Source organism: Brassica oleracea, chromosome C8 (genome assembly GCF_000695525.1).
Source record: "Brassica oleracea var. oleracea cultivar TO1000 chromosome C8, BOL, whole genome shotgun sequence".
NCBI lineage: Eukaryota > Viridiplantae > Streptophyta > Magnoliopsida > Brassicales > Brassicaceae > Brassica > Brassica oleracea.
This window is the reverse complement of record NC_027755.1, coordinates 16,740,895-16,752,951: the sequence shown is the minus strand read 5'-3', so window position 1 is coordinate 16,752,951 and position 12,057 is coordinate 16,740,895. Positions and strand designations below refer to the sequence as shown.

The 12,057-nt window shown below is 37.1% G+C and overlaps 2 protein-coding genes across 3 annotated transcripts in view; one reads left to right on the top strand and one right to left on the bottom strand.

Moving 5' to 3' along the window:
* The first annotated feature begins 5,687 nt into the window (after positions 1 to 5,687).
* LOC106307205 (phosphate transporter PHO1 homolog 4-like) lies at positions 5,688 to 9,488 on the top strand. 2 transcript variants are annotated; one of them, XM_013744085.1, is made up of 10 exons: positions 5,688 to 6,302; positions 6,379 to 6,653; positions 6,735 to 6,806; positions 6,881 to 7,010; positions 7,097 to 7,217; positions 7,286 to 7,544; positions 7,616 to 7,720; positions 8,226 to 8,702; positions 8,779 to 8,915; positions 8,996 to 9,488. In XM_013744085.1, exons 1-10 carry the CDS (start codon positions 5,789 to 5,791, stop codon positions 9,093 to 9,095), a joined length of 2,190 nt encoding a protein of 729 aa, XP_013599539.1. In that variant the 5' UTR covers positions 5,688 to 5,788; the 3' UTR covers positions 9,096 to 9,488. The 2 variants fall into 2 exon arrangements, with proteins under 2 accessions (XP_013599539.1, XP_013599538.1); XM_013744084.1 differs by having other exon boundaries at positions 6,376 to 6,653.
* A 527-nt stretch (positions 9,489 to 10,015) lies between these two features.
* LOC106307207 (protein SRG1-like) overlaps positions 10,016 to 12,057 on the bottom strand; it is a 6,990-nt gene continuing 4,948 nt past the window's right edge. The window contains exons 2-4 of the mRNA XM_013744087.1: positions 10,934 to 11,181; positions 10,524 to 10,851; positions 10,016 to 10,291 (exon numbers count right to left, since the gene is read on the bottom strand). Coding sequence (XP_013599541.1) covers positions 10,049 to 10,291; positions 10,524 to 10,851; positions 10,934 to 11,181 — 819 coding nt within the window. The 3' untranslated portion in view covers positions 10,016 to 10,048. The remainder of the gene's footprint in view (positions 10,292 to 10,523; positions 10,852 to 10,933; positions 11,182 to 12,057) is intronic.

The window sequence follows — 12,057 nt, the reverse complement described above, 5'->3', positions numbered from 1 at the left end:
TTACATAAGACCAGCCCTGAAAAACTGAAGATACGATTTGAGCAGACTTGCTCTCCTTGACTTTTGTTTCCAGAAGGGCCCCAAACTCCAAACCTTTATTCTGTATCTAATTACAGACGACTGTGTGTTTAGAAGCTTTATTAAATTCTCTCACATTCCAGAAAAACTCTGTCATTGAGAAGATTTGCGATTGTTATGTCTTCCCTGGGTACCATGGTTTTCTGTGTCCTTGCCAGGGACGATCTTGTGATTTGTTTTGGAGTTCCTTGGTAGAGACGGTCTTAAGATGGAGTTGCTTCCAACTACAGAGCCTTTACATTGGTTCTCCCCTTGTCGCGCTTCAGTGTCTTTCCCCTCATGCTTCCCAATTTCATTTGTAGTCACAGTACCTCTCCTGCTTTCATGCTCATTATTACCTGTCTTTGGTGTTCCAGTAATTGAAACATCCACTTCAATAGCGTTTCCATCTATCTCAGCTGCCAGAGCCACATCTCTATCCTTCTTCTCTTTCTCTTTTATCACCTCATTTTTCTTCTTCTCTGTCTCTTTTATTACCTCATTTTCCTTCTCCTCTATCTCTTTTGCCTCCTCGCTATCCTTCTTTTCTGTCTCTTTTACCATCTCGTTATCCTTCTCCTCTGTCTCTTTTACTTTCTCATTATCCTTCTGCTCTGCCTCTTTTATTATCTCGCTTTCCTTCTCCTCTATATATTTTGCCAGATCACCATTATCATCAGCATTCTCCAAAGCAGAGTATCTTGATGCAATTTTGACCTGACCATATTGAAGAGCTTTTGTTTTGGGGCTTCTACTGGTTTTCCCCGGAGAAACATTTAACCACCATTCGATCACTTCACCCTCCTCGACCTCTTCCTCTGTATTACTTTGCGCTATTGCCTCCATAACCTCAGTTTGCTCACCCCTATCCTCTTGAGGGTAAGCTCCCTTGCCAGTCTCTTTCTCTTTTAGTCCATGCTCTATTATCTCTTTAACAGACTTGAAAGTCTCATCCTTTTTGTTCATTACACAGACCTTCTCGATGTGTCCCCATTTGCCACAAGTATTGCATCTTACAGGTAGCCAGGGATAGATGAATTCCACCAATGAAGACGTCCCATTCTTTGTGAAAATGATTTTCTGAGGTAGCTCCTTAGATAAATATGCGTTGACAAAGATTTTTGCTATCTTGACGTTAGAACAAGACGCTGTTTCTGGATGGAGCCTCACCGGATGCTCAGCTGCGCTCGTGATGAAGCTTAAACCCTCCCATGAATACATATGTATTGGGACATTTTTGAGATGAACCCATAGCGGAATAGATTTGACTTCAGGTTTCTCCATGAGCCCATCCGGAGTCCATTTTGTTACCACCAAAGGTATGTTACTAATATTCCACATTCCCCTCCTTAGAATCCTAACCCTCATAGCCGGATCTGAAACTTCGAACTTCATCGTTGTAGAGTCCACTTCATGAACCTCTACGAGCTGACCCTTACCACCCTCTCTCCATATTTTGTTTACGACTGCGTGAATCCAAGCAATGTGTGGAGCAGTGTCCAGAAACTTTCCTATCAGAAAATCTTCCCACAAGGGCTTCGCATTGACCATAACTTCGTCTGGTATCTCCACGCTAGAGCGACCATCCAAATCTGTAATGTCGAGATTGTACTTTCGTAACACCTTTTTCTCCTGAGCCACAGCAACCCATGAAGCGGCCTTCGGAGCAACAACAACGACCTCCTTCTCTTTCGTTTCCTTCCTAGAACCTGCTTGCCCTTGAATCGAACCTTCTCCTACTTCCAGAGCTTCACCGGCACCCATGACAGGTACGGATGAGTCCGGCGGCGGAGCCGTAGCCATACGAGTAACCTAATCGCCAATCGCACTTTGAGTCGCCTATAAGCAAAACGAATGAATACGAATGAATGATATATTCATCATCTTAACAAACAAGTATAAAATAGAGATCTTATGATTTTGGGTATGAATAGTGACTAAAGAACGACGAAAAATAATGCATTCCTTAACATTCATAAAAAAAAAAATCACCGTTCATAATTAAAAAGTCTAGCAAGACGTTACTATGTTAATTAACTTTATGAAAAAGCTCTTGCAGAAATTTTAATTGACTTTTTCTACATGGTTGTTACATAATTGTCAATCAAATTCATGTTTTTATCTAACAATTGTTTTGATATATAGATGTCGGTCTAATAAATATACATAGATTCATTAAAAATAAAGTGAAAACCAAATACAAAAAGAAATTAAAAAAAATAAAAAAATAGTGAAATAGTACTCAAACCAATTTGGAATGGACAACGAAGTTAAACCATATGAATCAAACTCAAAACACATGTTTTATTCAAACATAATTATTACTTCTAAAAATATAAATTTTATCTTTTCTGTATTCAAAATTTATAAATAATTGATCTGCTGAGATTTTTCATATCTTATACTTGTATTAGTTGCAAAAAAAACTTATATATACTTGTATTTAAATTCAAATCAAATAACAACTTTGTTAGGTAACTAACCCTATATATTTTCTCCAAAAAACTAATCCTATATACAAGATTTTGTCAAAAAAAACCTATATACAAGACGAGCTTTCAAAATAAAATAAAAACAGCAAAAAATCCATGACTTGGACATGTGTCATAATACATTACGGACCCTACTTGCCTAATTCACCCGCTTCCCAAGGTTAAAACAGATTTGATTATTCATTATTTAGCTGAAATTGTTTACCAAAAGTCATCAGTTCTAGAGAGCGGTTTTCAACGTAGCAGCATAAATTACAGTATTCTTACTTTTATGTACTGGCTTGTTTTTTTCCTCTCGACTTAGTGTTGTTTCTTTTGTGTTTGTGAATATCATTCGACAAACACATATAAAACGTGCTGACATTACAAATTTATCTTAAGAGAAACTTTGCAATTTCATAACTCATAACTCAGTAATATTTAGAAATCGAATCCACAATAACTGAACCGCAGAATATACAATAGATAATCAGATTAAACTATGTAATCAATCAGAAAGCAGTAAACAATAATAAAGTAAATCGGTTTGTAAATGATGTAAAAAAATTGGTAGATCCAAGAAAATCATTTAGGAACTATTGAAGTCAAATGAATATTAAGGTTATTAAAAACAGTTTAAAACTCTAGTCACAATAATTAAGTCAAAGTTTCTGCTGCAGAAACTATATATCTATGTGTACATCCTACAATGTCAAATTTCTTTGTGAATTTAAAGAACTAAAACAAGTATTAAGATTAGATTTGATATGTTCATTCAATTTCTCAACCAAATTTATTTGTCAATAGTTATTTAACTCATCAAAAACTATTTTAGATCATCAATAACATTTTTATGTCTATAAATTATCATATGATCTAGATTATCAGGGTTGTTAGTCCAAATCTAGCATTAAGAACAATCAACATGAAGAACAAAATATAAACCGTAACAATTCATTATGGCAATTCATCAATTCTTTAAAATTTCTAAATTTAACAAGTAATCTATTCATACATAATCAAAAATACATGATCAATGATGAAGTCTGCATAATTATATTAAAGTAATAAAAATAAGATTTCCAAATCAATCTTAGAAGGGATCCCAATCTTTTTCTCTAATTCTAAAATAAAGTTTATCTTAAACAATGACTTAGCAACATCTAAAAATAGTGTATAAAACGTCATATGATCGAATTTTCGGCAAAGCTAAATATAAAATAGGAAAAACCGAAGTTTTCAATTTTTTTCGTATTAAACCGTTAGATAAAACAGTCTCTAGTAAAACAAGCATAACTTTTAAGCATACCGATGAATTGACCTCAAACCGTCGGATGTGGAAAGATAATTCTTGTGTCAAAATTTGAGCTTCGTCCATTGGTAGAAAAATTCTCATCTATTTCTAAATTTCTAATACATCTGCACAGTTTTGCATCTTTCTTTTTTGCATCCAGTTTGATTTAAACCATATAGAAACACTAAAAACCATGATATGTCACGTGTCTAGGTTCAACTCCACAAGATCTCTTACCTAACGTAAATACTCTATTTTTACCCTGTCTACATGTTTTATGCAACCTTTTTTTTTTCAGTCAAGATGTTTTTAATATTAAAGGAAACGGGCCAAACCCAGTACAAATTACATGTTAAAGCCCAAAAACCAACCGAGCTAAAACTCGTTACTCAATTGGACCAAATACCCACGGTCCAACTTGAGAAAACCCTAGACTCATCACGGACTTGATTGCGGCCGCCTCGCAGATCGGACTTTTCGTTGCGTGGACACGTGTTGCCATCCTCGACGTCGTGGGGACACGTGTCGCGAGGTCATCGCGTCTCCACCGCTTCTCGTCATCGCCGGAGATCCAAACTTCGGATCGCCCGACCAAACCGTAACTCCATAGCTCTGTCAATCTTCACCGCAAACATCTTTGGGGCTCTAATACCGGAGAGAATCGATCGCCGTGGCGAGATCTCATCCACCACTGTTCACCGCAAACACCCAAGAGAAAGCATCGCATGCATCATAACCCTTTCCGCCGGAGAGGTTCACTCTCCTCTGACGAGAACACAAGCAACCGAACCAAGAATAAAACGCAGAAATAAAAAACAAGCGAGATAAACTAAACCCTAAAAGACTAGGGGTCGAAAGCCGGCGAGGCAAGGCTGTGTAAGCCTTCACCCCCCGGAGACTAGAGCCGACAATGGCGGAACTGAAAAATCTTCCTCGCGACGGAGACAAAAGACCGGCGGCGACGGATCTGTGAGAGCCTCCGTCTCCCGGAGATAGAACTCGAACTACTAATGTCTTGACCGCGCCATCCTTCCCGCAACCGCGTCGTGACTCCAGGAACAGAACCGCGCCGGTTGGAGGCTGGCCAGAGTTCAGACAGGCAGAAGCCGGAGGAGACAAGGAGGAGACAAGGGCCTGTTGATTTTATCTGAAAGAAAACAGGCTCCCGCGACGGCACCGACCGACCGCCGGACCCCACTCTTCAGCTGGACTCTTCTTCTTTTACCTTTTTTTATTGTAATGAGATTTGTTTTATGCAACTTACATACATGCAATTTAAATATAAAACGTAGAAAATATTAATATAAAATTAATAACTAGAAGAATATAATAACCACACGTCGAGATGAAGTGGTTTTGAACTTTAATTACAAGAGATAGGAGTGCAAGAGAAAATTGCCCTGCATTACAAGTGGGTCCGTAGATAACTTTACGTACGGATCAACATTAACATTGTAAGAGTTGAGTATGAATCTTCCTGGATAAATCTGCTCATAACTCTTCACTGACGACATGTATATCTTTTTTTTCTTTTGCCTTTTTAATAGTGAACATTTTTGTTGTTGTTTTAGTTTTGAGTTTTATCTTATCTTACATAGGGCATGTACATCTCTTGTCAAAAAAAAATGTATACAGCAAAAAAATGCAGATTGTGGTCAATAAAATACAAATTATTATTATTTTTGATTGGTTTAATTGTGGCCTATAGTGTTCTTGGTAGCTCTCAACTGGTACAATTTAAAGTTTTGGTTAGAGAGGTCTTCATTTCGCAAACAAACAATTAAATAGCATTAAGCGTCACTCAAACCCAAAAGTCAGAACATGGGAAGTCTTTTTTCCAGCTTTGTTTTAAAGACATAGAGAGAAACCAAGATTCTTAAATGAGTCTATGACTTTACAAGCTCTAGAGATAGAGAGATTTGCCTTACGAAGGTTGAAGATTAGCTAAACAAAAGGAAACGAGAAAATGAGATTCGGGAGAGAGTTTGTGTCTAAGATGATCCCAGAGTGGCAAGAAGCTTACATAGATTACGCTTACCTCAAAACCATTCTTCAAGACATCCAAGCCACCCGGAAGATTTCAGTTTCCAACAGCCAGAGCAAACCTTCCTTCGCACGCAACCTAACCAGACGCTACACCCGCAACGCCTCTGTCTCTGAGAATCACGTCATTGTTTTCAACGCTGTCACTCATGCCGGATACGAGCACGATATGACTTACGAGACAGCGTTTTTGAAGACGGGAGAGCCAGGTGGAGACTCTGAGGCTGCCTTCTTTAGAACCCTAGACCGAGAATTCAACAAAGTGAATAGCTTCTACAGGTTGAAAGTGGAGAAAGCGAGGAACCAGTCTTTGGCTCTGAGTAAACAGATGGATGCTTTGGTTGCTTTCAGACACAGAGTTAAGGAGAAGAAACCGTCTTCCTCTGATTCAGTCTCAGTAGACATCAATGCCTTGTCTTCCAAGTCTAAAGAAAATAGTGAGTTTCTCTGATTGCTTCTAGGTCTAATTTGGCATGTGAGTATTGAATCTTTATTATTTTGTATATTAAGAAGTGACATTAGGTGATCTCATAAAGAACGAGGCCAATAAGAGTATTCTTGAGGGTATCAGGATGAACAGAACACTGGAAACTCCACTGTCAGCAATTAAAACCATCCTCAAGGTTCATAAGCAGGAAGAGCTTAAATTCACAAGAGAGAATCTCAAGAAAGTTGAGGAGAGACTTCAGAGAGCGTTCATCGAGTTCTATCAGAAACTTGGGCATCTTAAAAACTATAGCTTCTTGAACACGTCAGCGGTTTCCAAGATCATGAAGAAGTATGATAAGGTACTGGATTTTCTTTATCAATTAATTATTGACATTTAAAACTTTAGTATATATAAGGGTTGATATGCGCTACTGTTTTAGATAGCAGCAAGAAATGTTGCGAAGCAGTACATGGAAATGGTGGATAGCTCTTACCTCACTAGCTCTGATGAAGTAAGAAGATGTTTAAAAACACACTTGCTTATATTCTAAAACAAACCTTAACTTGTAGCTTTAAACATCTTCAGATTCATAAGCTGATGGTAAGAGCTGAATCTACTGTGATTGAACATTTCTGCAATTCAAACCGGCGTCAAGGGATGAACCTCTTAAGACCAAAAGAGAACAAAGAACTACATCGAACCACATTCTCCACCGGTATATAACAAAACTGTTCTATATATAAAATCTTTGGTTTGTGTGTTTTTGGCGTAATTCATCATTTTGTTATGTTTTATTTTCAGGCTTCTTCTTTGGCTGTGCTACATCTCTCATAATAGCTCTTGCTCTGATCATCCATGCTCGTAATATCATGGGCACACCAGGACAACGAACTTACATGGAAACAATGTTCCCTCTCTACAGGTATCCATTGAAACAAACGCTCTAAGTCTCTGTGTAACTTTCATGTGATGATCTTGATATATGTACAGGTTCTTTGGGTTTGTAGTCTTGCATGTGGTTATGTACGCTGCTAATATCTACTTCTGGGGGATATACCGTGTGAATTACTCATTCATCTTTGGTTTCAAACAAGGCACTGAACTTGGTTATAGACATGTTCTACTTCTAAGCTTTGGTCTTGGTACACTTTCTTTGTGTGCTGTCTTTTTAAACCTTGACATGGAAATGGATTCTCAAACCAAAGACTACAGAATAGTCACTGAACTTATTCCCCTCTTCCTCCTCGCTGTAAGTTCCTTAAGGCTGCCTCTCTCATTACAATTCACAACTCAATGCCTTTGTGTTTGGTCACGTCTCAGCTAGTGGTTGCCATTACTCTTTGCCCCTTCAACATTCTCTATCGGTCAAGCCGGTTCTTCTTCCTCACGGTTCTGTTCCGCTGCATCGCTGCACCATTTTACACGGTACCAACTATATCCTCTAGTTCTGGGCATATTATCCGAAATCTGAACCGGAACCAAACCGAAAAAATCGAAACCAAACTGGAACCGTGAACCGAACGAGTACCAGAATATTTAAATATAATAAAATATTAATTATTTTAAAATTTTGAATAAATATATATAAATATAATTTATAAATCAATAATTATTTTAAAAAATCTGAATTACCCTAATATTTTCGGTCTTTACGTTTTTTAGTGTTTTTGGTCTAAAACCCGAACCAAACCGAACAATTGATAATTCAGTTTTGTTTCGGGTTTTGTAAAAAAAATAGAAACCCAACCAAACCTAATACTATCCAAACCAATCAGATCCAAAAAAATGTTCGGTTCTGAAACAGGTTTTATATACCCCAACCGGAATAACCCGAGCCGATTCGAACCGGAAACTCGAATGGCCAGCACTATCCTCTACTTCAGTCATAAGAACAACATCATCAATAAAATGTGTTTTGCATTTTTTTCAGGTGAATCTTCCAGACTTTTTCTTAGCAGATCAACTAACAAGCCAGGTTCAAGCACTGAGGAGTCTAGAGTTCTACATATGCTACTATGGATTTAGAGACTTCAGACAAAGACAAAGAAACACATGCAGATCAAACGATGTTTTCACAACATTCTACTTCATTGTAGCCGTTATACCATACTGGTTACGGTTTCTTCAGTGCATCAGAAGAATAATCGAAGAAAATGATCTTAGTCATGTGTACAATGCCGCCAAGTATCTCTTGACCATAGTCGCTGCTTGTCTTAGAACAGCATATACTCTCAACAGAGGAACCACGTGGAACATCACAGCTTGGGTTTTCTCAGGAGTTGCAACGCTTTATGCAACTTATTGGGACATTGTTATTGACTGGGGATTGCTTCAGAGAGGATGTAAGAACTGTTTCTTGAGAGACAAGCTTCTTGTTCCTCACAAAACAGTGTACTACGCTGCAATGGTGAGCAGCAATATCCTCTATTACTTCGTTTTATTTTTCTTACATTATGGTTTATGTTGTTTCATCTTCTTGACAGGTCTTGAATGTTTTGTTGAGGTTAGTGTGGTTGCAAACAGTTTTGGATCTGAAATTTTCTTTCTTACATAGAGAAACTCTTGTCGCGCTTCTGGCTTGTCTTGAGATCATACGCAGAGGTATATGGAACTTTTTCAGGTAAGCTCTAGAGACTGAGATATGTTTGTTTCCGAAGATCTATACATCTTTTGATAATTTGTGTTGGTTTTGTTGATTAGACTGGAGAATGAACATTTAAACAATGTTGGGAAGTTCAGGGCGTTCAAATCTGTTCCGTTACCGTTCAACTACCAAGAAGATAGAGATCAAGATAATTAGCCGAGCAAGATGTATAAATATACATGTAAAATGGTTTTACGAGTTTAACCTAACGTTGTGATGCTTAGGCTTTTCAATTAGCTATTGCTGTAAAAAGCAGATACAACCTTCTGTTGTTTTCATTTGGATACTACTACAACAATCACAAGAGGAGACTAGTGATAGACCAGCTTCTAAACATTCTGTGTTAACAAATTAACCAAAACCTGAAAACTCATTACCCTTTGAGAAGATGCAGCAAGGATCATCAGCTCGGAATCTCGTTATCTTCTTCAAATTCTTCATTCTCACCTTCTTATTCATCCTTGCCCTCCTTTTCTCCTCCCTGGATGGACGAGAAAGGATCATTGGTGTGGTTAACCGATTTGTGTAGTAATTGTGAAAAGTGCGAGTATGAAGCTACTGGTATATAAACAATGCTGTAAAACTAAAGAGAAAACGTAACGTTTGAGCCATGACAACAAAGATACATATCTCTTTGACTAAACATAAAAAGTTTGCCTAAAATATTCCTCCCAAACTCCCACAAACTCTGTGTGGTCACTGGTCCTTTCCTACAGATTCACGGGGACTGGACCTGTCAGAATACATTGTCACAGGTCTATGATGAATGATATTACATCATCACACGTTTTGACTTACTTCTGAGCATTGTAAAACAATCATTTAGATGCCGATAGAACCCCAAAAGGGTCTGTCTATCTTCAATTGTTTCACAAAGACTATCATCACCCCTACTATAAGTTCTTTTTTTTTCAGATCTAAACACATTAAAATGTCTTCAATGTATTAATGAAGTATATATAACAAGTAAAAAAAAATGCTAAACCATCAATGAGTACCCATTTAACCTCTTCCAGAATACAAAAGAACAAAAGAAGAAACATGAACGGTCTGAGAAGGCAGAGTTTCTTGCGCCATAGGGAAAAGGTTTTATTATTCATTGTTTTATTTTAGATTCTCATAACATCAAGGTAAGCTTTTCCATCAAGCTTACGTGTGAACAAGTCCTTCCGATACTCTTCGACGGTTACACTTTTGAAAAATGCAGCCTTTTGCTTTTCCACAAGACTTCTCACGGGACCAACTTCTTTACCCATTCCCACATTGTGAAATGCCGCCACAGAAAGCCTCTCTTTCTCTGAGCTAACAACTCCACGATGCTCTATACTCTGGTAAGACCCGTTCGTTATGATCTACATTGATTACCAATATCATGAATACAACCATTTTTACAACTAGAGCCGATCATGAGATATTGAGAATTTTAAACAATTTATCAAAAAATTTAGTAAATATGTTTATTTAACAAGTTGGGGACCTATGTCTGTATACTTGGAAAAGTTTGGAGGCCCAAAACTAATATTTCACTTACCTATGTCAAGGACCGGCTCTGTCTACAAATATGTTCGTGCATGTATAACATACCTCTAAGACATCTCCAATGTTGACAAGGAGAGCATTTGGGAGAGGTTTGACAGGAACCCACTTGCCATTTTTCTTGATTTGGAGACCTTCAACTTCATTAACCTGCAGCAGTATGGTGAGTCCTGTAGAATCTGAATGCGGAATTAGACCAATAACCTGGTCGGGATCTGGACAAGGCGGGTAATAATTCATCCTCATTGTCTGTCTTAACTCATCATCAAACAACTTCTCCATTTCATGGGGTGTTATCATCAAGGCGCTTGCCATTTTCGATAACAAGATCTTGGTTATGCTTTTCACTTCACCAGAATACGTGTCTAGTGTATCTCTGAAGAAACAATAACCATGGTTTTAAACAAACAAGACTTGTTGGTTACTTGATAAGAATGGCGTTACTATTTGGAGCAAACCTAAAGGGAAGAGGTAACTTGGGGAACAAGTGAGGCTTGCGTAAGTGGACAGGTTGCATTACAAGGAGGAACAGGTCTGACCAATCGAGTTTCTGCTCTTCTGAAACCACAAAAGTATGTCCAAACCCTTCGATCTCACTGGGTTGTTGCCATAGCTTCTTCTTCTCTTCCATGGGAAGGTTGAAAAAATCTTGAATCTCCGACTTGAATTTGTCCAAGAAGCCTGTTTCCATTCCATGGTTTACAAGCTAGAGATAATCCATAAAGACATGCCACAATGAAAATAATTATAGTGTCAAATTACTGTATAACAAAAAAAACAAAAGAGCTTTGCCAAATATGACTCACAACTTGATTTTAAATACAAACATATACCCAAACTTGAATCAAATGCAAAACTAACCTAAAAGCCTTGTGAAATTACAGCTAGTCCCTTGTGACCAAACAAAAAAACAGAAGTTATTTTTACAAATATAGTCCCAGTAAGTCGTCTGAGTCGTCTGAGATGCTAGAAGTCTTCTAGACGACTTCCAAGTAAGTCTTCTGGTGTGGCTGATCTTAAAAATAAATTTTAAATAGTTTTTAAATTTTTTAAAAATATTTTGATAAGCGAAAAATTAAAATCATGTAATTATAAATATTTTTAAATGATATAAATTAAAATATAACAAAACTGAATTGTTTTCAACATAGATGAGTGTAGGCAGTGAATCATGGTATTCTTTGGTTTAGGGTTTGACAACATATGTTGTAGTATTGTATGTATTCTTAGGGTTAAATTTTGGAAAGCTTGAATGTTTTTTTGAAAAATTAAAATTTTACCTATAAGTGTTTATTTTTGTGTATAATAAACACTTTTGAAGTTTAATTTGATTTTATGAAGTGTTTAGTTAGTTAATTAAGTTTAGGGATTATGTTTAGGGTCTAGACGACTTCCATGGAAGTCGTCTGGTGAATAATTTTAGTTGGACGTCTTACATGTAAGTCGTCCAAATATTCCCGCTAAATTTTTTTAAGAAAATATTTTCCCGCTTAAATAATTTAAACTAGACGACTTACTTGTAAGTCGTCTGGGAAGTCTTCTATTTTAGTTTCCCGCTAAAAATATTTTAATTTCCCGCTAA

Bases quoted from the DNA above. Each gene is read 5' to 3' on its own strand.
- LOC106307205 (XM_013744084.1), top strand. From the start codon at position 5,789: ATGAGATTCGGGAGAGAGTTTGTGTCTAAGATGATCCCAGAGTGGCAA. The intron at 6,654-6,734 runs GTACTGGATTTT...CTACTGTTTTAG, and splicing joins TCATGAAGAAGTATGATAAG to ATAGCAGCAAGAAATGTTGC. The intron at 8,703-8,778 runs GTGAGCAGCAAT...TCTTCTTGACAG, and splicing joins CAGTGTACTACGCTGCAATG to GTCTTGAATGTTTTGTTGAG.